Here is a 22158-nt window from a genome sequence, read left to right on the forward strand (position 1 = left end):
CTACACCTATTTTTTTTCGCCAACTTTACTAGCTAACAGTACAAAGGGCCAAAAAAAGTCAGCCATAATGGACGAAGAAGACAAGCCTTCCTGCCAATTGGTCTATGTGAAACCTACCGTGGAAAACACAATTGCATACAACCGTTTCAAGCGCACACAACCATTAATCAATGGGGTACCGATGATCAATGTACCTTCGAACGACCTACTCGTGCTCTTCGGCGGAGGAAGAGACATCGAGCTGCGCACCCTTCAAGACCCGCAGACAATCATAGCTTCAATTGACCTATTCGTGCTAAACAATGCCATCTTGCTATGGTTCGATAATCAAAACTGTGGAATTGCCGTCCCCTACGACAGCATAATCTACCATGGTTCACTGAAATCTAGCCAGGAGCGAGAGGGCCATCAATTAGCACTTATATTGACTTTAGAGAGAGACCCACTGTTGGACAAACTAATAGTGTCGCCACAATCTCAAGAATGCACAGCTCCGAGCCTGGAACTGACACTACGACCCGCCTACTCGCTCTACGACCGCCACTACAACGCGGAGATAGACATGCTATTCAGCTTCGAGGATTTCGGCGTAAACAGGGGCGACGAACTAATCAACAATTGCAACCAGGCGATAGCCACCTGCCTGGAGATTTACAACGCAGAGCCCGACAACGAAGAAGACGAAGCCGACGAGAACGGAGCCGACCAAGAAGAGATGGCCTTCGATCTGTAGCTCTCATGTGGATGTATCGGCCAGAATTCCAACCACTTCCTCTTGCTCTGCTCAACAAACAAAATCCAACAAACGCTGCCAAGAGAAGCCAGCCCCGTCGCCTGTGACGCGCATCACCACCACCAATAAATTTTTCAATTTGTAGCAGTAGTAGTAAAGCGCGTACGCCCAGAGAGGGCCCAGTTTGTTGGGCGATTTTTCTGTGTGTTTTGTACAATCGATGGCGGCAATGGGAAGGGGAATTTCGCCACCTTATCAACAACCAACATATACATTCCATCCGTTCGCTCGCTCATAATACGAGACGCATACACGGTGGCAGTTGCACATTCGTATATATACATATATATCTTTCGCATACTCAGTCTCGATACGTTTGTTGCGTTCTTTACTACCCTTTTGGCTGTTTTGTTGTTTAGTAACTGACTCAGGATACTATACTTTTCCCAAACTCGCTATCCGATCCCAAAGTTAGTTCACAAGTACGTTTTGATTTTCCCAGAATCCATCGTATTATTGAAAGCTAGCAAGCTAGCGTTTACAAATATATTCCCAGGTTTATTATTATAGATATGTCTACTACTACTGCTACTAGACCATTGATACTTTCCCATGGTTCTTTGGAACACGTTCTACCAGTTCCAACCAGCTGTTTCTTTGCTGCTTCTGAATTGCTAGATCAATTCAACAAAAGTCTGCCGGAACCAACTGAAAATTTTGCCTCTGACCAGGAACCTTCCTCCCCAATTGAATTGTTGGCGAAATTTCTTGGCTTTGTGGCTGACTTCGTTCAAGAAGGTGAAACAAAATTCGCCGCTGTTCTTGAGAATTCTTTAAACGAGTTTGAGATTGCTTATTTGCAAGGCAATGCAGTTCATGCAGTGGCTGCTAAACTACTTGATGAAGAGGATTCGAACACTACTATAGAAAAAGTTAAGGAATTGATCAAGAATTATATCAAGGCCAGATATGTCGCCAAAAAGCCTTTTGAAAAGAGCCAATCTGCTCTTTTCAAATCGGCTACTTCTGGTGAATCACAAATAGCTGCCATCTTTGGTGGCCAAGGTAACACAGATGACTATTTCGAAGAACTACGTGAACTATATCAAACATATAACGTTGTGGTTTCAGATGTTATCGAGTTTGCAGTCACTACTTTGAAAGAGTTGGTCCAATCTACTCGTGACACCAAAAAGGTTTTCACTCAAGGGTTCGATGTATTAAATTGGTTGGAACAACCAACCCAGACTCCAGACACAGATTATTTACTATCGATCCCAATCTCTTGTCCCTTGATCGGTGTCATTCAATTGGCCCATTATGCGGTCACCGCTAGATTGTTGGGTTTCACTCCCGGTGAGTTGAGATCCCACTTGAACGGTGCTACGGGTCACTCACAAGGTTTGGCCACAGCTGTCGCTATCGCTGAGGCTGATTCTTGGGAGTCCTTCTTTGAATCCATGAAGAAAGCTATCTCCCTATTGTTCTTCATCGGTGTTCACTGTTATCTGGCTTACCCAAACACTTCACTACCACCATCTATCCTAGAGGATTCTTTGGAGAACAGTGAAGGTACTCCATCTCCAATGTTGGCGATTACAAACTTGACTCAGGATCAAGTACAAAACTTTGTCGACAAGACTAATTCACATTTGCCAGAAGAGAAACACATTGTTATCTCCTTGGTCAACGGTGCTAGAAACCTGGTTGTTACTGGTCCACCACAATCTCTTTATGGTTTGAATTTGACTTTAAGGAAGGCAAAGGCTCCATCTGGATTGGATCAATCAAGAATCCCATTCACTGAGAGAAAATTGAAATTCTCAAACAGATTCTTGCCAATCGCATCTCCTTTCCACTCTCATCTATTGGCATCCTCTAAGAAGTTCATCACCGACGATTTGGCTAAATACAATGTGGATTTCTCTAGCAAAGATCTAACGATCCCAGTCTATGATACTTACACCGGTAAGGACATCAGAGATTACAAGGAGTCCACCATCGCCGAAAGAGTCACAGACTGTATCGTTAGTCTACCAGTGAACTGGGAAACCGCCACCAGTTTCGAAGCTACGCATTTATTGGATTTCGGTCCAGGTGGTGCATCTGGTCTTGGTGTCTTGACTCATCGTAACAAGGATGGTACTGGTGTTCGTATTATTGTCGCAGGTACTTTGGACACTAATGCAGAGGATGAATACGGTTTCAAGCAAGAAATCTTCGACGTCACTTCAAATGGTCTAAAGAAGAACCAAAACTGGTTGAAGGAATTCCAACCTAAGTTAATCAAAAACAAGTCAGGTAAGGTCTTTGTTGATACTAAGTTCTCTAAGCTATTGGGTAGAGCTCCACTGTTAGTCCCAGGTATGACTCCATGTACCGTTTCTCCAGATTTCGTCGCAGCCACGATTAATGCTGGCTACCAGATTGAGTTGTCTGGTGGTGGTTACTTCTCACCAGACGGTATGACTAAGGCTATTGACTCCGTTGTCTCTCAAATCAAGAAAGGTTACAGTTTGGGTATCAACTTGATTTACGTCAACCCAAGAATGTTGCAATGGGGTATCCCCTTGATCAAGGAATTGAGAGAGAAGGGTTACCCAATCCAATCCTTGACAATTGGTGCAGGTGTGCCATCTTTGGAAGTGGCTACCGAGTACATTGAGACTTTGAAATTGACTCACTTGGATTTGAAACCAGGTTCAATTGATGCTATCTCCCAAGTTATCAACATTGCTAACGCTCATCCAAAGTTCCCAATTGTCTTGCAATGGACTGGTGGTAGAGGTGGTGGTCATCATTCTTTTGAAGATTTCCACGCTCCAATGTTCCAAATGTACTCCAAGATTAGAAGACATCCAAACATTATCCTTGTCGCAGGTTCCGGTTTTGGTTCAGATGAGGATACTTACCCATACTTGACTGGTGAATGGTCTACCAAATTTGACTACCCACCAATGCCATTCGATGGTTTATTGTTTGGTTCAAGAGTCATGATCGCAAAGGAGGCTAAGACTTCTTTGGCCGCTAAGGAGTTGATCGCATCTTGTCCAGGTGTCCCAGATAACCAATGGCAACAAACCTACAAGAAGCCAACTGGTGGTATCATCACTGTTCGTTCTGAAATGGGTGAACCAATTCACAAGATCGCTACTCGTGGTGTCATGTTCTGGAAGGAAATGGATGACACTATCTTCAACTTGCCAAAGAACAAATTACAACCTGCTTTGGATGCTAAGAAGGAATACATCATCAAGAAATTGAACGCTGACTCTCAAAAGCCATGGTTCCCTACCGTTAACGGCGAAGTTCGTGAATTGTCTAATATGACCTACGAAGAGGTGGGAAACAGATTGGTGGAATTGATGTTCATCAGAAAGTTGAACCAATGGATTGATCCAACTTTAAGAAACTTCACTGGTGATTTCTTGCGTCGTGTTGAAGAACGTTTCACCAAGGTCAAGACGCCTTCTATCATTCAATCTTACTCCGCTTTGGATGAACCTGATGCTCTCTTGGAGAAGCTATTCAATGCTTACCCAGCTTCTAAAGATCAATACTTGAACGCTCAAGACGTGGACTACTTCTTGAACTTGTGCCAAAGACCAATTCAAAAGCCAGTTCCATTCGTTCCAGTGCTAGACCACAGATTCGAATTTTTCTTCAAGAAAGATTCCTTGTGGCAAACCGAATTCTTGGAAGCGGTTGTTGATGAAGATGTTCAAAGAACCTGTATCTTGCATGGTCCAGTCGCCGCTCAATTCACTAATAACGTCAATGAACCAATCAACAGCATCTTTGATGGTATTCACGAAGGTCACATTAAGAGATTGTTGAAGGAACAATATTCTGACGATTCTTCCAAGATTCCAGTTGTCGAATACTTTGGTGGTGAAGAACCAGTTGCTGTTAGTTGCCAAAAGCAACAATCAGATGCTACTGGTAAGGTCACTTACCGTGCCACTGCTTCCACAGATCCAAAGAACTGGTTCAAATTGTTGGCAGGGCCTGAAAGAAACTGGAGAAATGCTTTCTTTACCACCTCTAGAGTGGTTCAGGACAGCCTGTACGTCGACAACCCAGCTCAAAAGGTCTTCAAGCCAGCTGATAACTTGGTTGTTGATATTACAAACTTAGACACCCCATCCAAGACTGTGGTTACTTTGTCAGAACTAGTTCACGGTGAATACAAGCCTACTGCTGTCTTGAGATTAGTCAAGGAGAACTTGATTCAATTGGAAATGATCGAAAACAGAACCATTGATGGTAAGCCAGTCGCTTTGCCATTGTTGTACACTTACATCCCTGAGGATGGTTTCGCTCCAATCGCTGAAGTTATGGAAGGTCGTAACGAACGTATCAAGGAGTTCTACTGGAAGCTATGGCTAGATGAGCCAGTCGACTTCAAGTTCGACCCAAGAAAGGTCATCAAGGGTGGCAACTTCGAAATTACCGCCAAGAGTATCGCTGAGTTTACTCATGCTATCGGTAACAACTGTGAAGATTTTGTTAAGAGATCTGACCGTAAGTTATTGGCTCCAATGGATTACGCTATTGTGGTTGGCTGGAGAGTCATTATTAAGGCTATCTTCCCTGAGACTGTCGATGGTGACCTATTGAAATTGGTTCACCTGTCCAACGGATACAAGATGATCCCAGGTGCCAAGCCTTTGGAAGAAGGTGACAACATCTCCACACATGCTATTGTGAAGTCTGTTGTCAACCAACCAACTGGTAAGATTGTTGAAGTTGTTGGTACTTTGTCCAGAGATGGAAAACCAGTGATGGAAGTTGAGTCGTCTTTCTTCTACAGAGGTGCTTACACTGACTACGAAAACACTTTCCAAAGAACTGTCGAACCTGTTTACCAGGTTAAAATTCAGTCTCCAAAGGACGTTGCAGTTTTGCGTTCCAAGGAATGGTTCCAATTGGATGATGAAGACATTGACCTGTTGGGTAAGACTTTGACGTTCGAAACTGAAACTGAAGTTACCTACAAGAACGCCAACGTTTTTTCCTCTGTTAGATGTTCTGGTCCAATCAAGATGGAGTTGCCAACCACCGAAAACGTTGAAATCGGTGTTGTTGATTACGAAGCTGGTGAGTCTTACGGTAACCCAGTGGTTGAGTACTTGAAGAGAAACGGTTCCACTTTGGAACAAAAGGTTAACTTAGAGAATGCCATCCCAATTGCTGTTTTGGATTTGCAATCCCCAAGTACCAACGAACCATATGCTGAAGTGTCTGGTGACTTGAATCCTATCCACGTTTCTCGTCACTTCGCTAACTATGCTGACTTGCCAGGTACTATTACTCACGGTATGTACTCCTCTGCTGCCGTTCGTGGTTTGATCGAAAATTGGGCTGCAGACAGCGTTTCTGCAAGAGTTCGTGGTTTCGACTGTCAATTTGTTAGCATGGTTTTGCCAAACACTCCATTGACCGTTTCCATTCAACATGTTGGTATGATCAATGGTCGTAAGTTGATCAAGTTTGAAACTAAGAACAACGAAGATGTTGTTGTGTTGACTGGTGAGGCTGAAGTGGAACAACCTGTCTCGACATTTGTCTTTACTGGTCAAGGTTCGCAAGAACAAGGTATGGGTATGGACTTGTACCAAAATTCTGAAGTCGCAAGAAGGGTCTGGGATAGGGCTGATATTCACTTCAAGGAAACTTACGGTTTCTCTATCTTGGACATTGTTAGAAACAATCCAACTGAATTGACTATTTACTTTGGTGGTGAAAAGGGTAGAAGAATCAGAAACAACTACTCTCAAATGATCTTTGAAACTATCGTCGACGGAGAACTAAAGACCGAGAAGATCTTCAAGGATGTTAAAGAGGATTCAACCTCTTTCACTTTCAGATCTCCATCCGGTCTATTATCTGCTACTCAATTCACTCAACCTGCATTGACTTTGATGGAAAAGGCTTCCTTCGAGGACTTGAAATCTAAGGGGTTGATTCCAGCTGATGCTTCATTCGCTGGTCACTCCCTAGGTGAGTATGCTGCTTTGGCTTCTTTGGCAGACGTTATGTCTATTGAGTCCTTGGTCGAAGTTGTCTTCTACAGAGGTATGACTATGCAGGTCGCCGTCCCAAGAGACGCTTTGGGCAGATCTAACTACGGTATGGTTGCTGTTAACCCAAGCAGAGTCTCTCCTACTTTCACACAAGAAGCTCTACAATTTGTTGTTGAGAAGGTCGGTAAGAGAACAGAGTGGTTGGTTGAGATTGTCAACTACAATGTTGAAAACCAACAATACGTTGCTGCTGGTGACTTGAGAGCCTTGGACACTTTGACTAACGTCTTGAATTTCATCAAGGTTCAAAAAATCGATATCGTTAAGCTTCAAGCTTCTCTATCATTGGAAAAAGTTGAAGAACATCTATTCGAAATCATTGATGAAGTGTCCAAGAAGTCTTCTGCTAAGCCACAGCCTATTGAACTAGAAAGAGGATTTGCTTGTATTCCACTACGTGGTATCTCTGTTCCATTCCACTCTTCATACTTGAGAAATGGTGTTAAGCCATTCAAGAGCTTCTTGAAGAAGAACGTTGTCAAGGAGAATGTTAAGGCAGACAGGTTGATTGGTAAGTACATTCCAAACTTGACTGCTAAACCATTTGAGATTACCAAAGAGTATTTCCAAGACGTTTACGATTTGACTGCTTCCGAACAAATCAAGGAGATTTTGGATAACTGGTCCAAGTATGAAAATTAAGGAGTTTTCATCTTGAATTAAACATCAAACCTCCTTTCATGACACTTTCAAATCATTGCTATTTAACAGAGTATTCCATACTAAAAAATTCGCTAATATGGTCACCAAGAGCCTGGGAACTTTTGGTGCCATAAATTCGATATCAATCATAGTCTGGGAAAACTATAGGATATCACAAACATACAAAAAATCAAGCCAAAAAAAAGGATTCTACTAGTATAATGAAGACTCTCTAATGTATATTACATATTACAACTTTGTATATCAATTTACTATCACGGACAGATTTTGACATCCATTCATTCTATGTGATGAAGTGTTAAATCGGAGAAGGAGTTTATCCAAGGTTGCTCCTTCAAGAGAAGTCCGTTGTTGAAACTTGTAAGGACTTTGCAAGTCTCAAAATGTGAGTCTACTGAATCGTAGTCTATCTTCGGTTCTATGAATACTTTCCTGTTCCTACGCTTCTTCTTTTTGGATACGAAAGTCGTGAATTCTTCATCTTCATGTAATCTAGAAATCGGATCGTTCTTCAGAGATGACTCCAGAACATTCAAAAGCTTACTAATGACTGGATATTTTTCATGTAGTTGCAGCTTGGTGTATCTATCCGTATGCGCGATGACGTTGTTGGCTAACCAAAGTTCTGGTCTCTCTGTCTTCAAAATCTCTTCAGTTAAGTCCAGCGGTGCATGAGGCAGAAAAAAAAGAACCTGATTAGAATCTCTAACTCCAATCCAACTGGGTACCTCTTTACTGCACATCCAGTTTGGACCCATATCACTAATGAAGTTCAAGTCATCTGAAGTAAAAACTGGATCGTATACTGACACTTCAATTGTTCTTTGTTTCTCATCTGCAATGAAATCAATCAATTCCAACAAAAGAGCCAATTGATATCTAGCTGGGAATTCGTCATGAAAGCTTCCTATAGCGAGACATCGTACCTTTTCAATTAAACTTCTGTGCGGCCTTAGCGCCTGGCAAAGTTCCTCAAACATTGCGGATTCTTTCACCACTTTTCGGCAAGCAGTCAATCCATCTTGAAATCGATTTTTAGCCTTATCAGCAGTCATATCATTATAGTTGATAGCCTTTAAAGTTATCTGTCTCTTAATTGATGAGCTTTATTTTTCAAATTCTCGGTCTCCGGTGATCGCCCAATATAAAATTTTTTCAATGTTCTTCTCATCGAGCTCTTCAACAGAGTTAATTTCAGGTTTTATGAACCAGATGAGTCGGTTTCAGACCAGCTGTATCTCTATATTGCATTAAATTCTCCACCATTTGTGTTGTGATTACTCGCCGGTACTTCTTTTTGTCAAAATCATATTTTGAAGTGAATTAGAATTAGGTTGAAGTCATCGAATAGCTTTCAAATAAAGGATGCGTAAGTGTAAAGTTTTCGTGGGAAACTCTCATCCCGAACTTGGGAATCAGATTTGTGATAGGCTCGGCGTTGAACCTGCTCCATGTGTTTTGAAGAAATTCGCCAATGGTGAGACTTCCGTGCAAATCGGTGTGTCTGTCCGTGATGACGATGTGTACGTTATCCAATCCGGCTCCCCAACCGTTAATGATCATATTATGGAGCTTTTGATTCTTGTTTCTGCCTGTAGAGGTGGTTCTGCCAAAAAAATCACTGCTGTGATTCCTCATTTCCCATACTCCAAGCAATGTAAGATGAAGAAACATAGAGGTGCTATCACCGCTAGAATGTTGGCCAATTTGCTGATCATGGCGGGTGCAGACCATGTGGTTTCTATGGATTTACATGCTTCTCAAATGCAAGGTTTCTTCTCCAAACCTGTGGATAACCTTTATGGAGGTCCAAGTTTGGCCAGATGGATTAGAGAGAACGTTGAGGACTGTCAAGAAGCAGTAGTTGTATCAAAGAATCCTGGCGGTACTAAGAGAGTAACCGCTCTGGCTGATAGCTTGAAAATCAATTTTGCAATGATCCACACCGATCGTCGTCGTTCTAAGGATCTTTATGCACAAAACAGAGATTTAAAACAACTCAGACTGAGAAAGCAATCACTTTTAAGAAAGAATAGACCAATCGTCAGACAAGGCGATGGCCCAGATGAAGAGGAAAACATTATCTTGACAAACGGTATTCAAACTGCTAGAATTAGAAACGGCCACGTTATCGATGATGACGAGGAAGACGATGAAGAAGAAGATGCAATTTTAGAGTCCGAGGCCGAGACCACATCATCGATTGCCAGCGACTCATATGCTTTGGGCGGAACTTTCAATGCTACAGATTCCGACGATGACGAAGAAATTGAAGAGCATCACCAGGAAAAGTTAATAACTTTGGTGGGAAACGTTCATGGTCGTTCTGCCATCATCCTAGATGATATGATTGATAGACCTGGTTCTTTTGTCAGTGCTGCTGAGCATTTGGTTCAAAATTGTGGCGCTAGAAAAGTTTACGTTGTCGCTACTCATGGTATATTTACCGGCGACTGCCTTGAGCAACTTGAAGCATCAGAGGTTATTCACAAGATCGTTGTGACCAACACATATCCAATTACAAAGGAGCGCTTAGAAAAATCTAAGAAATTGGTCATTATCGATGTCTCACCAATCTTTGCCGAGTCCATCCGCCGTGATCATTACGGTGAGAGTATTTCCGTCTTGTTCGACTCTCTAGGTTCTCTTTGAAGCTATTTAAATATTTACAGATGAATCCAATCATATAGGGCATATTAATTTTTCGACTGGCGTAAGGAAGAATAATCACAAAACAGGGATTCATTAGAGACTTAATCAATTACATACAGCATTTTCTGTCATTTTCCTCTTTGTCATGTGCAACAACACTAGTAGAGCCACCACCGCAGGATCCTAGAGGCTCGTAGTTGAAAAGGAAGCGACCAACTACAGCACCGATCAGGCAACTTATAATAATGTAACCATTGTAGTACATGAATAGCAACATGATGATGTAGGAGAGACCCCATTGCAACACAAAGACCCATGCTCTACAGAAATGGTCTAGGAAACTTGGATAGATATCACGATGTGGCACAGATGAACAACATGAAAGTGCTCTCTCGATAGGGTCCATGAGGTCTTCGGGGTTTCTTCTGAGAAAATTGAAATACCAAGTATGTGACAAAGTCTTTTGAAGTGCAATCAACGTAGTTTTCCACCCTGATTCCTGGCTGATAGCACTTAAATCGTCAATGGAAAGTTCAGAGCTGACATCCTCAGAACCAGGTGACATATAATGAGCCAAGTATTTCATTTTATGTCTTCTGAGTAATTCGATATCAAACTGTCTAGAGACTCTATTGAGCCATTGGGCAATAACAACCAATGCAAAGCAACCGATACAAGAGCCTGCAAACTTACCTTTTGTATCATTCATCCATGACCTAGCAATAAAACAAGTATCAATCGTATACCAATTCCACAACATGGAGATTTTACATGTGGCTTTACCAGACGAGTCGCCTCCCATGGACATCTTCTCAGAGAAGTTCCCCAGCGCATCAATAGTACCACTCATCTTATCAACTATTTATTCTTTCAACAGTACCCATCCTGTGATGATATCTCCGAGCAGAAAGAAAGGTATCAACATTTTATATGACCACCTCTATTCAATAGCTTTTCAACTCAATCATGCTTTATATGCTCAACAACTCATATAAAAAGCGAGCTTTCTATGTGTAGGAAACCTTTTGACCAATTTGTCTCATATTGTATCGGATTGCGCAAGCTGAGCAAATAAGTTCTTAAGGTGGATACATCTTCGACGCAAGGAAAAGACCTTTAAGAGTGGGTGAAAAAGATCTTTAAAGCCACGTGCATTCTGCCATGAGTCGTCACCATCCTTCTTGCGTTGTCAATTGGCTCAATTGAGCTTATTCCAACTCCTTGTCGATGGAAGCTGAGGAATGAGGATTTGACAGTGGTTCTGAAGGAGGTGTAGTACACTCAACTTGAATACCTGCCACACTTGCGTGATGACTTGTGTCTTTCTGGAAAGTCAAGTTTGGGCTTGTAATGTTCACTGGTGTGAACTTCTGGGGCATGCTTACTCTTCCAAACTTGTTTCTTAGCTTTTGTTGAACGTAGTCCATATCCAAATGTTTTGTTAGAGAAATTTTTGGAATACAACTGATGTAGTGCTTGTCGTCAAGCTGAACGTCTAGGGGATCCTGCGTGTGACAACCCGGGGACATTTTCAATCTAATCGAGTGAGACTTCTGACCAGATGCATCAGTACTCTCATAAAGTTCAAAATTTATTTGAGATAGGTAGTCGAACTCCGGTAGTGCGTTTCTAGCGATTCTCATAGGTATACCGGACTCGTAAATGATATTCAACAAGGTGTAGATATGAGACTCCTTGGTGAAGTAGGCAACGCAAGCTGGCTCCTCTCTGTTTTTCATGTCATCTATGTCATTCAAAATCTGTTTCGCCAAAGGCAAAGATGTCAATAGCCCGATATCAAGCTTCTCAGAATCAGAAATACCGTATTCCTTTGGACAGATAAAGTCGAAGAGGACTTTAGCAAGCTTATATAGCTCTCTGAACTGCATGAACCTTGGATCATCAAATGGTGATGAAGACTTTGAAGCAGCAGGAGAAGGTTTACCACTTTCGAGTACCCAACCAAGCGAGCCCACGCTGCTTCCACCCTTCGTAGAGGTAGAGTTGCTGTGAGTGCTGTCCACAATCTTGAAATTATTTTTTGCTAAAATGTTGATTGGATAACGATCAACCAAAGAATGCTTCCCAAGTTCCTGGTCAGTTAGTTCACATGGATCGAAGATTCTCTCCAAAAAAGTTCTATTGTGCAAAGCATCGTACTTCATTGTGTCATAAAGCTCCGATATTTTTGCAGGATCGACCTTTTCAACGTTATGGAACTCCCTGAAAAGCTTTTGCCACCTTTCTTTGAATAGCCAAGGGTCTTCTGCGCAACACCATTTGGCTTGCATGGCGCTGACATCTCTTGTCTCGTAGTTGTGATGCATGATTTTCTGAACGTAGTTCATCAATTCAACTACACGTTTGATAACGTAGTAAGGTTCAGGCATCTTTGCGGGCCAAGCAAACTGTGCTGGAGGCTCCTTGCCCTCCCGTAGTAGTGGTTTCAACTTCTTTTTAACCTTATCCATTAGATCCTTGGCTGCGTTACTATCATCCAGTAAATCCTTTCTGACACTAATTTCATCGCTTCCCAGTTCATCTGCACCAAACAGCGCCTGGGCCCATATTTGAGCAGATAACAGTACTCTTCTTTCAGATGAGGAAAAAATCTTGATATTTTGAAGAATCTTTTTATTCAATAAATCAAAGTCTTGTCTCATTTGCTCACCCAAATCTCTTGCTTGGTAGCGTGCAGAATGGGTTGGCTCACCGCCCCATTTCAAAATGAACTGAACCTTTTCTACTTCATTCTCTGAGTTCAACACTGGCTTCAGTTGTATTTTCGTACCTGGAAACTCTAACTTTTTCTCCAAAGCGTTTGACAACACCAACAATTTAGCAGGATCTTCTGCATTCTCCTCTTCTGCAATCTTTAAAGCTTGCAAAACAATTCTCAAATCGCTGACATTTCTGATTACGACCTCTTCCTTATGTCCTTTCAATAACGAGATAAATATTGGCGAGGTGAAAGAATGCTTAAACTTTTGCTTGGGAGTCCTATCAGCATGTCTGATAACCGTTACTAAACCTTTAAAAACCCATTTTTGAGTCTTTTCCTCCTTAATCGCAGGTAGATTTCTATTCTGCACGTTCATCTTCTTCTTTGCTTGAATGAATGTTTCCCTTAGGATTCTTGCACAAGACTCATAGTATGAAGTATTATCCTTCACGAAGGAAAACCCATTAACATCAATGACGTAGCTTTCACCTCCAACACGAAGTAAATCAAATCCACAAATCATCTGTGAAAATGCCTTTGATACTTGACGAGCCATTTCCTTCTCTTTTTCAGTCAACTCGGTTATGTATCTTACCTCTTTACCATGCGTATTTCTTCTGACAATACCATCAACTACAGGCGACTTTCTTGTCTCAGCGTGACAAAACTCTTCACCTACTGTGTAAGCTTTCACGTCTTCGAAATTATCGGTGTCCATAAACTCCTCATAAATATAAGAACCCTCCGTTCTTGGACCCAAAAGTGTAGGATCGAATTCGGATGACTTATTACCCACTTTACGGAACAAACGACGACCACCACCACCATTCTTAGAATGGTAGTAGATGAAGATATTATGATCTTCACCGTCGACTGGTTTCTCAACAAAAGGTTTAGACATTATTTTCCCGTCAACTTCCAAGGTGTCATCGTCAATCATCTGCCATTTGGGAGGCTTGATAGGTTTGACGTCAACACCGCGTGTAAGAAGTTTCGTTCTTAATTCCTCGTCCACTCTTGGTCCACCATCTCTACTGATTTCAAGTCTTGGCGGTGTTTGTACGCCTGCCGCAGCTAAAACGTGCAAACACAACCTTCTATCCCACAGCACCTTTTGCATCATCAAGTCGTTGATGGTAAACGGTTTGCGTAATTTGACATAGGAAATAGCCTTGTCCAATGGAAAGCCAGAAGAGAAAAAAGAGATGAGAAAATCACAAGTAGGCCAATTCTCGACTCTCTCATCGAGAATAACCTTATCACCAAAAATCACTGTTTCAAACTCGCCATTCTCAATCAGCAGATTCAAGATATGTCTACAAGGCTTGGAAAGCACTTTCGTATCCATCGCACACACACCAATCTTCCCGATCTTAGGCAGTTGAGGCTTTGGAGCTGTGATCGATGATTTCCTTGAGGATGCGGTGGAGTTTGGAGTCGTTCCACAAGGAGAAGCCGCTCTAGTAGCCGAAGAGCTCAATGATTCAAACCCATGTTGACCTGGAATTGGTGTCTTCTTACCAAGTTCAGCTAATTGATCCTGCTCGGTGCGATCTGTATCAGACTGCGACAGAGTCTCTGATTGCGCAAGAAACGAGCCGCTTCTAGCATTCTCACCTTCTCCAGTATCGTGAGAAATCCTAGATCTATCATTTGGAGTACCAGGCTGAGAGTTACGGCTCAACGTCTTTTGTAATGTGACACCCACATCTTCTTCATCTGATAAAACATCATTATAAGGCACCTGAGAAGGAGGTAATTTTAACGAAGTATTCTCACTAGCCGATGTCTTTGGAATGAAACCCTCTAAAATAGGTGCAATCGATTCCATAGCTTTCTTTGTCTTCTTATCCAGCAGCAGGGGAGACATAGATGCCTGTTCTTCACTGTTTGTGGCCTCGGACGATGCGCCAGACGTCTTGGGATCCCCTGATTCGTCACTGCTCATTTCTGCCGTTACTGACTATTGTAAATAACCTAGACCACTGGTGAAGTGCAACAAATCCAAGAAGTTGACCTGATTTACGTCCATTTGATGCTCGTGGCCTCGAATCTACAGGCGACATCTTCTAAATTAATTAAAGGTCATGTGATCTTTAATTATTTTGATGAAAAATTTTGGAGCCGATGAGCTTTAAACTAGGCCTTCATTCTACTTCACTGAATCAATTAAAACCCCAAACTTGTTCGGAAAATTGGCTTTACGATGACTGCAAGTGAAATTGTGAAAAAACGCAAATTAGATTCGCCTAATAGGGGCTCTCCGGCCGGTTCAAAGGTTTTCGCACCATTCAGAGTGATCGGTAATATCAGCAATAGGACGCCTTTTGCCGTTGGAACCCTGGGATCTACATTCTACATTGTTACTAGTGTGGGGAAAAGTTTTCAGATTTATGATGCTAATAACCTGCACTTGCTGTTTGTTTCACAGAAAGAGACATCTTCGACTATAACAGCTTTCGCTACGCACTTCCATTACGTATATGCTGGTTTTGGTAATCAGGTGGGAATATTCAGACGTGGAATCCAGGAACATTTGATCGAACTAGATGGTGATGTGATTGTACAACAATTGTGTGTCTTTGGTAACTTTCTCTGTGTCTCGACAGATGATAACGCTGTTCACATCTATAAGAAAGCATCAAACCAGGATAAGTATGCCACAGAATTTTATACAAAATTGACTGTTGGTGAGTTGCAAGGTGGTGCCATTGTCTCATTAATCCATCTAGCCACTTATCTGAACAAAATTATCATTGTCACTAAATCCAACTTATTGTTATTCAACATCCGTACTGGCAAACTCCTTTACACATCTGATGAGTTTCCTGATCAAATTACAACTGCAGAGCCAGCTCCTGCGCTGGATGTTCTGGCCCTGGGAACCGTCTCTGGGGAAGTGATACTCTTCAATATGAGAAAAGGCAGAAGGATTCGTACAATTAAGATCCCACAGGCCAGAATTTCCTCATTGTCCTTCAGGACTGATGGTTCAGCACATTTGAGTGTCGGATTGGGTAACGGTGACCTGATCTTTTATGACCTGGATAGGCGCTCAAGAATTCATGTTCTAAAGAATATACACAAGGAATCCTTCGGCGGTGCCAGCAAAGCTTGCTTCTTGAATGGACAGCCAATTGTCGTGACATCAGGTGGTGATAATCAGTTGAAAGAGTACGTTTTCGACCCTTCTTTATCACAGCAAGATGGTGAAGTTGTTGTTCAGCCACCAAGATTTCTACGTTCGAGAGGTGGTCACTCTCAACCTCCATCGTTAATCACATTTGCAGATTCCAATTCTCATTTCCTGCTATCAGCCTCTAGAGATAGGTCACTATGGGCTTTTTCGCTTAGAAAAGATGCCCAATCGCAAGAGTTGTCACAGAGACTTCATAAGAAGCAGGATGGTGGGAGAATTGGAGGTAGCACTATAAGGGAAAAGTTTCCTGAGATAACTGCAATGGCTGTAGAGAATGCTAGGGTTGGTGAGTGGGAGAATATTTTGACAGCACATAAAAATGATAAAGATGCACGCTCCTGGGACATGCGTAACAAGAGAGTTGGTCGTTGGACGTTTAATACAACCGATGATGGTTTTGTAAAGGCTGTCGCTATATCGCAATGTGGTAACTTCGGTTTTGTGGGGTCTTCTAATGGAAGTATAGTAATTTACAATATGCAAAGTGGGATCTTGCGAAAGAAGTACAAGTTGCATAAGAAGGCTGTTACAGGAATTGCCCTTGACGGTATGAACAGGAAGATGGTCTCCTGCGGTTTAGATGGGATAGTCGGATTCTACGACTTTAACAAATCAACACTTTTGGGTAAACTACAATTAGAGGCGCCTATTACATCGATGGTTTATCATCGCTCATCAGATCTATTCGCCTTAGCTCTTGATGATCTTTCTATCGTGGTCATTGATGCCGTTACTCAGAGAGTTGTTCGTCAGTTATGGGGTCATACCAACAGAATTACAGCTTTTGATTTCTCTCCAGATGGACGCTGGATTGTGTCAAGTTCCCTGGATTCGACGATTAGAACCTGGGATTTGCCTACTGGTGGCTGCATAGACGGTGTTAAGTTGGAGTCTGTCGCTACTAGCGTCAAGTTCTCACCCAGTGGTGATCTATTGGCTACCACGCATGTCACAGGTTGCGGAATTTGTATCTGGACCAACAGAGCACAATTCAAGGCAATTTCCACTAGAACTATAAATGAGGAAGAATTTACCAAATTATTGCTACCTAACTCTTCGGCAACTGGGGGTGGATCAGCTCTAGAAGGTGCATTTGACGGCTCATCCGCCGAGGGTGACGACCAGGATTTCACAAGCTACCAATCAGTTGATCAGATAAGCGAAGGTCTTGTGACACTATCCCTTGGCCCTAGAAATAAGATGCATACCCTTCTTCATCTGGATGTCATCAAACAACGGTCAAAACCAGTGGAACCACCTAAAAAACAAGAGGCCGCACCATTCTTTTTGCAATTGTCTGGTGAGAAAGTTGGTGACGAGGCATCTGCGAGAGAGGGTGTCTCTCAGGAAAGTCCTGAGGCTATCCAAAAGCGTCAAGAAATGGAAGCTAAATCACTGACAGCCGAAGAACAGCTTAATAAGTTTAAACCAACTGGTCGTTTAGGTTTTGAGTCTAAATTCACAAAGCTGCTTAGAGAAAGCTCTGAGATAGGTGACTATGCCAGCTTCTTGAAATATTTGATTAGTCTTTCACCTGGATCAGTTGATCTCGAAATCAGGTCACTAGATTCATATGAGCCATTTTCCGAGATGATTTGGTTCATCAACGCTCTGAAACAAGGTCTTGAGTCGAATAAGAACATTGACCTATATGAAGCTTTCATGAGCTTACTATTCAAGGCCCATGGTGACGTTTTACATGCAAATAATCAGAATGAGGACCTCAGGCTTGCGCTTTCGGAGTGGCAGTCATGCCACACTGCAGGGGACAATCTTGACAATCTCATTAAATATTGTGCTGGTGTTATCAATTTCATATCTGGTGTTTAGTTACTTTTAATTTATAGACAACCTGTATCTTTGATCTTATTCGTACCCTTTGAGGTCTGATACGGTTCGGGTGCCTCTTATTTTGGCCTTGGCAGATTTACTTTGAATCTTTGCCTCCAAAGTCTTGCCGCAAGTATAGTGCACTACAACATCTCTACCATCAATGGTAAACCACAGCGCTGTATCTGTGGTGAAGCTCGAAAACGATTTTTTGCAAATGGGGCATTTATAACCTTCATCCAAAACAACGTATTTAGACAAGCTTTTATTCAGCTCGTTGTTTTTCAGTACAAGATCCGCCTGAAGAAGACCTCTTCTAACCCTTGCACTATCTTTCTCGATCGAGTGGAGTTTTATTGTTTGCAGCAGTACTTGCTTCAAGTCAGAAAGCATGAGGTTACTTGGCAATAACTTACAAACATCAACGACATTGAGTTTCGATCCATGTTCCCGGATAAAATTTGCAATTTGAGGGTTCTGAGGCTCTTGAGTGGATGCTATTATCTTTTTGAATAGGTATTCAAGGATTTCTTGGCCTTCTTGTGTGTTATTCTCGTAAACTTTTTCACAAAATACGGATGTGCTGTTGTAATCAGAGAGTTTCTCATATAAGATATCAACCGCTTGTTTGAAACTTTTCAACTTTTGTAGTGGAAATATCTTGAGATACTCGAGAAAGTTTTTTTCTTCATCAGATAAGGCTTTCTCACCAGTGGCGCTATTTTCTTCCAGTAGCCTCAAGATTGTCCGCGGTTCGTAAGCAGAGGTTGTCTCTAATATGGATCTCAGTTTGAGTCTTACTTTGGCATCATCCAAATTTTCAAAATATCTTTTGATCAATGTTGTGTGTAGCTTGATATCTTGTAACCGAAAGGTACTAATAGCGAACTCAAGGTATTCCAAGGCCAGCTCGGGGTCGTGCCTGTCGATATAGCGATAGACTTCGTAATGATTTCTTGTTGCATAAGCTGGAGAGTCATTGATGAATATGCTTTCAAGCGTAGATCTCTTCGAGCTGGATCTTTCCAAAAGCCAATCACTGTACTGAAATATTAGATTCAGGTTTTCGTCAGAGAGCTTTTTGAGATAGTCAATAACTAAAAGCTTGACACCGCTCTGCAACTCCTGCTTATTAGGCTCCTGGGGAAGATCATCTGCGAGATCCGTCAAAAACTTAAGTGCTTCTGTATGCTCTTTCCTTTGGAAGTAAAAGCAAACAAGGTCTTGAAACATATGACGCTTGCGGAGTTCCTTCACCACCGTGCTGTAATCACACATACTATCCACCGAAAGGAAAGGGCTAATCATGCTGGGGAAATACAGCAGGTAAGTCATAAAGAGCACAGTATCGATCAAAGCTAATAAGGTGGAAACCTTTGCAGAGTCGTGCTTGTCTATTAAAAAGAAATCCACCCCAACTTTAAGCTTTCTTCCGGAATACTCCCACACTACATTGTCTTCTTTTAGTAGTAATTTGAGTGGCCTCCTAATTTGAATGAGATAAGGAAGGAGCGACTTCCTCAGAAGATCTTGAGATAAATGATAACTTTTCTTAGAATCACTTTCTTCTAGCATGCAATGATGCCCTTGATTAGTGATTTCTCCAACCAGCCGAGCAATATTTGGTGGGAAAGTCTTCAGAATGATCAATTGTGGTGGAGCCCAAAAATCTATAAGTTTATCTGTTATCTTTTCGACGATTAGTGATTCTAGTTTGGAGCAATTCTCATCAACGCGATTGTGTTTGGACGGAAGGCTCGTATGGCTAGGAAGACGGTCGAAAATCTCCAGGCACCACATAACTGTTAGGTCCCTCAATTTGAGTGCGCAAATATCTAGCGATTGTTCTGTATTATCGGAAGAGCATAACTCTAGCCGATCTGGAGAAGCTAGGAAAAACCCATAAAACAAAACTTTTCTCCACAATTGATAAAAATCAGAATCGTACTGCAAACCGCAAATAGACTCGTCGTCTTCAAAACTATCCTCAGAGCCGTCATCTACTTTAAAGTGATATAGTTGTAATTGTCCGCCTGCAGTAAGAACGATAAAATGTGAAGCGTCAATACTCTTGACTTCTTTCACGCCTTGAGGAACTTCTTGCTCCAGAAATATGAATCCATTTTCGTAGTCAACAAATCTGACCGTACTATCACTGTTCATCATGAGAAGATTTAATGAAAGATACTGGATATGCGAGAAATTGCTGTTCCAAACAGCAAATTGAGTGTGATTTGATGCAATCATATAAGGAAGTTGTGAGTTCGTCATCTCCAAGGTGAAAAGGTTATTTGTCATACCATCCAGCAGAAGATTTTCATCGATACCAGGACTGAACAAAAATCGTACAGTGTCAAGTCGAGCTCTTCTCCGATGATCCCTTGACCAGAAATTCAGAATGCTTGATTTCTTAGTGAGTTGACTACTTGACTTGTACGACTGCGCATCACTCAAAACCTCACTTTTTTCACTTTTCTTATCGCATAGTGATTTTAGGTCAGCTAGTAAACGCATTGGGTCTTGTGGGTATCTTCGTCTAACGATTTTTTCTATTCTCGAAAGCACAGATTCACCATAGGACCAGTGATAAACGCCCAGGTTAGTCGCTATCAAGATACCGCTTTTTCCAGCCTGCGCTGATTGAACGGTTTCTTTGTCTCTTGATAGGGTTGCTTCAACGATCTTCTTGTACGCCCTTCCCTTCCATATAAGCATCCTCAATTTGGGAGTATTCCTGATTGAATACATGAGGAAAGTCCTCTTCTCGTCGGAGCTTAGTAAGCATACTTCAAATACCCAACAATTCTCAATACCTCTTCTATCAACAACTCTATCATATTGGTGCAAATTAGTGCTATTGAATAATAGAAGTGATTTATCGCATCTAGCGAAAACTGTTGACAGCTCGTACGACTCGTAAAGGCCAAAGATACGGGACTCCTCTGTCTCAGAGCTTTGTAGAAGCTCCGGATATGTCTGGTAAAGCTTTAGTTTATCGTGTTCGCGGTAATAGATCTCTATGTCACCATTCCCCTTAGCGACAAGCAATTTTCGAGCCTCTGGACTATGCAATATGGCCGTGACATTGGGAGAGTCGACAGTGTCCGTGAGCCTCGATCTGAGCATTATGCTAGAGCCTCAGCATTGTGATGTTTTGAAAGATGCTGAAACCTTTAAATGTTTATAAAGCGGACAAAATGTCTAAGAAAGCGACAAGCTAGTCAAGAGGAATACGACAAAACATGACTAACAAGAATGATTTAGATCAATTGGTAAATGGTATATGTAAATCGACTCTGGAAACTGGAGCCTCTAAGACTTTGCAAGAAATTGAGTCCAATAATGAGTATATAATGAACACACAACTACGGAAACTGCTGAAATTGCATGACAAGAGTTTTAAGGAGAAGTGTGTAGCACCAGTTATAGCCCTCTATGACAAGTACAACGAGCGAGTACTGGAAGAAGGTGATTTGCAAAATTGGGCTGAACTGATCGATCGAGATATTAGGGTGCTAGAAGTTGCCATGCAATTAATTAGCGAATCCAAAAAATAGAATGAAAAGTCATGTATTATTATTAAAATTATAGGTAAAAAATCATTATGCTAATCCGTTAGCGGCGTCTTCCCATTTTCTTGTCTCTATCCATCCTGCGTTTATAATTTGTATAGCATCCTGTAGATTCATAGGTTCTCGTAGCGGTTTATTATCCATCACTAACCTTTTGTAAATTCTAGTGTAATAGTTTTGCGGTATCTTTGCGAAAACTTCCCTCCTCCCTTCGCTCTCTTGAATCTTGGTACGACTTACTGTGGGTTTTAACCATAGAGCTCTTCTATGATCCCAAATGTCGTAGCCTTTGCAAAAAGGTCCAGGCGACTGTATTCGCAGCCTTTCACATTCTGCGACAGCATCAAATCTCAGGAAAGACTCCGATATCTCATCATCCTCAATCTCTTCCTCTCCATCAGCATCCTCTCCATCTCTGGACGAACGGTCATTCTGAGTACTATGTTCAGATTCCTCTGTCTCTGTGGTCAATCTCATCTCTGACATGCAAACGGGCGTTGACGAAGCACCACTATCTCTATCCATCCCGGCCGCTTCGGTAAGTTTCCCAGCCTCACCGTGGAACAAAGTGTTGATACGGTCATCGCCATGACTTCCCTCATCCATGTGGTTCAAAGCTCCATGGGTAGCTTTCCTCAAAGCAACAGCCCATCTGCGCAAAGTACGCGACAAACTCTTCTTCTCCCTTCTAGTACTCATGT

General features: G+C 41.9%; 10 protein-coding genes across 10 annotated transcripts; 5 read left to right on the forward strand and 5 right to left on the reverse strand.

Moving 5' to 3' along the window:
* Positions 1-67: 67 nt before the first annotated feature.
* On the forward strand, positions 68-733 carry LOT5 (Lot5p; the record flags this gene model as incomplete). The annotated part of the gene is made up of 1 exon (XM_003681495.1): positions 68-733. The coding sequence occupies one exon, from the start codon at positions 68-70 to the stop codon at positions 731-733; it is 666 nt and encodes a 221-aa protein (XP_003681543.1).
* Positions 734-1305: 572 nt separating this feature from the next.
* On the forward strand, positions 1306-7461 carry FAS1 (tetrafunctional fatty acid synthase subunit FAS1; the record flags this gene model as incomplete). Its single annotated transcript, XM_003681496.1, has 1 exon — positions 1306-7461. The coding sequence occupies one exon, from the start codon at positions 1306-1308 to the stop codon at positions 7459-7461; it is 6156 nt and encodes a 2051-aa protein (XP_003681544.1).
* Positions 7462-7760: 299 nt separating this feature from the next.
* Positions 7761-8537, reverse strand: BER1 (Ber1p; the record flags this gene model as incomplete). The annotated part of the gene is made up of 1 exon (XM_003681497.1): positions 7761-8537. One exon carries the CDS (start codon positions 8535-8537, stop codon positions 7761-7763), a length of 777 nt encoding a protein of 258 aa, XP_003681545.1.
* A 310-nt stretch (positions 8538-8847) lies between these two features.
* On the forward strand, positions 8848-10134 carry PRS1 (ribose phosphate diphosphokinase subunit PRS1; the record flags this gene model as incomplete). Its single annotated transcript, XM_003681498.1, has 1 exon — positions 8848-10134. The coding sequence occupies one exon, from the start codon at positions 8848-8850 to the stop codon at positions 10132-10134; it is 1287 nt and encodes a 428-aa protein (XP_003681546.1).
* A 109-nt stretch (positions 10135-10243) lies between these two features.
* Positions 10244-10942, reverse strand: CTR3 (high-affinity Cu transporter CTR3; the record flags this gene model as incomplete). The annotated part of the gene is made up of 1 exon (XM_003681499.1): positions 10244-10942. One exon carries the CDS (start codon positions 10940-10942, stop codon positions 10244-10246), a length of 699 nt encoding a protein of 232 aa, XP_003681547.1.
* Positions 10943-11342: 400 nt separating this feature from the next.
* Positions 11343-14804, reverse strand: VIP1 (inositol polyphosphate kinase VIP1; the record flags this gene model as incomplete). The annotated part of the gene is made up of 1 exon (XM_003681500.1): positions 11343-14804. One exon carries the CDS (start codon positions 14802-14804, stop codon positions 11343-11345), a length of 3462 nt encoding a protein of 1153 aa, XP_003681548.1.
* A 258-nt stretch (positions 14805-15062) lies between these two features.
* UTP21 (rRNA-processing protein UTP21) lies at positions 15063-17885 on the forward strand (the record flags this gene model as incomplete). The annotated part of the gene is made up of 1 exon (XM_003681501.1): positions 15063-17885. The coding sequence occupies one exon, from the start codon at positions 15063-15065 to the stop codon at positions 17883-17885; it is 2823 nt and encodes a 940-aa protein (XP_003681549.1).
* Positions 17886-17921: 36 nt separating this feature from the next.
* VAM6 (Vam6p) lies at positions 17922-21011 on the reverse strand (the record flags this gene model as incomplete). Its single annotated transcript, XM_003681502.1, has 1 exon — positions 17922-21011. The coding sequence occupies one exon, from the start codon at positions 21009-21011 to the stop codon at positions 17922-17924; it is 3090 nt and encodes a 1029-aa protein (XP_003681550.1).
* Positions 21012-21127: 116 nt separating this feature from the next.
* On the forward strand, positions 21128-21442 carry BLS1 (Bls1p; the record flags this gene model as incomplete). Its single annotated transcript, XM_003681503.1, has 1 exon — positions 21128-21442. One exon carries the CDS (start codon positions 21128-21130, stop codon positions 21440-21442), a length of 315 nt encoding a protein of 104 aa, XP_003681551.1.
* Positions 21443-21487: 45 nt separating this feature from the next.
* GAG1 (Gag1p) lies at positions 21488-22156 on the reverse strand (the record flags this gene model as incomplete). Its single annotated transcript, XM_003681504.1, has 1 exon — positions 21488-22156. The coding sequence occupies one exon, from the start codon at positions 22154-22156 to the stop codon at positions 21488-21490; it is 669 nt and encodes a 222-aa protein (XP_003681552.1).
* Positions 22157-22158: the final 2 nt, after the last annotated feature.

The sequence above is a fragment of the Torulaspora delbrueckii genome, chromosome 5 (genome assembly GCF_000243375.1).
Source record: "Torulaspora delbrueckii CBS 1146 chromosome 5, complete genome".
NCBI classification, from domain to species: Eukaryota; Fungi; Ascomycota; class Saccharomycetes; order Saccharomycetales; family Saccharomycetaceae; genus Torulaspora; species Torulaspora delbrueckii.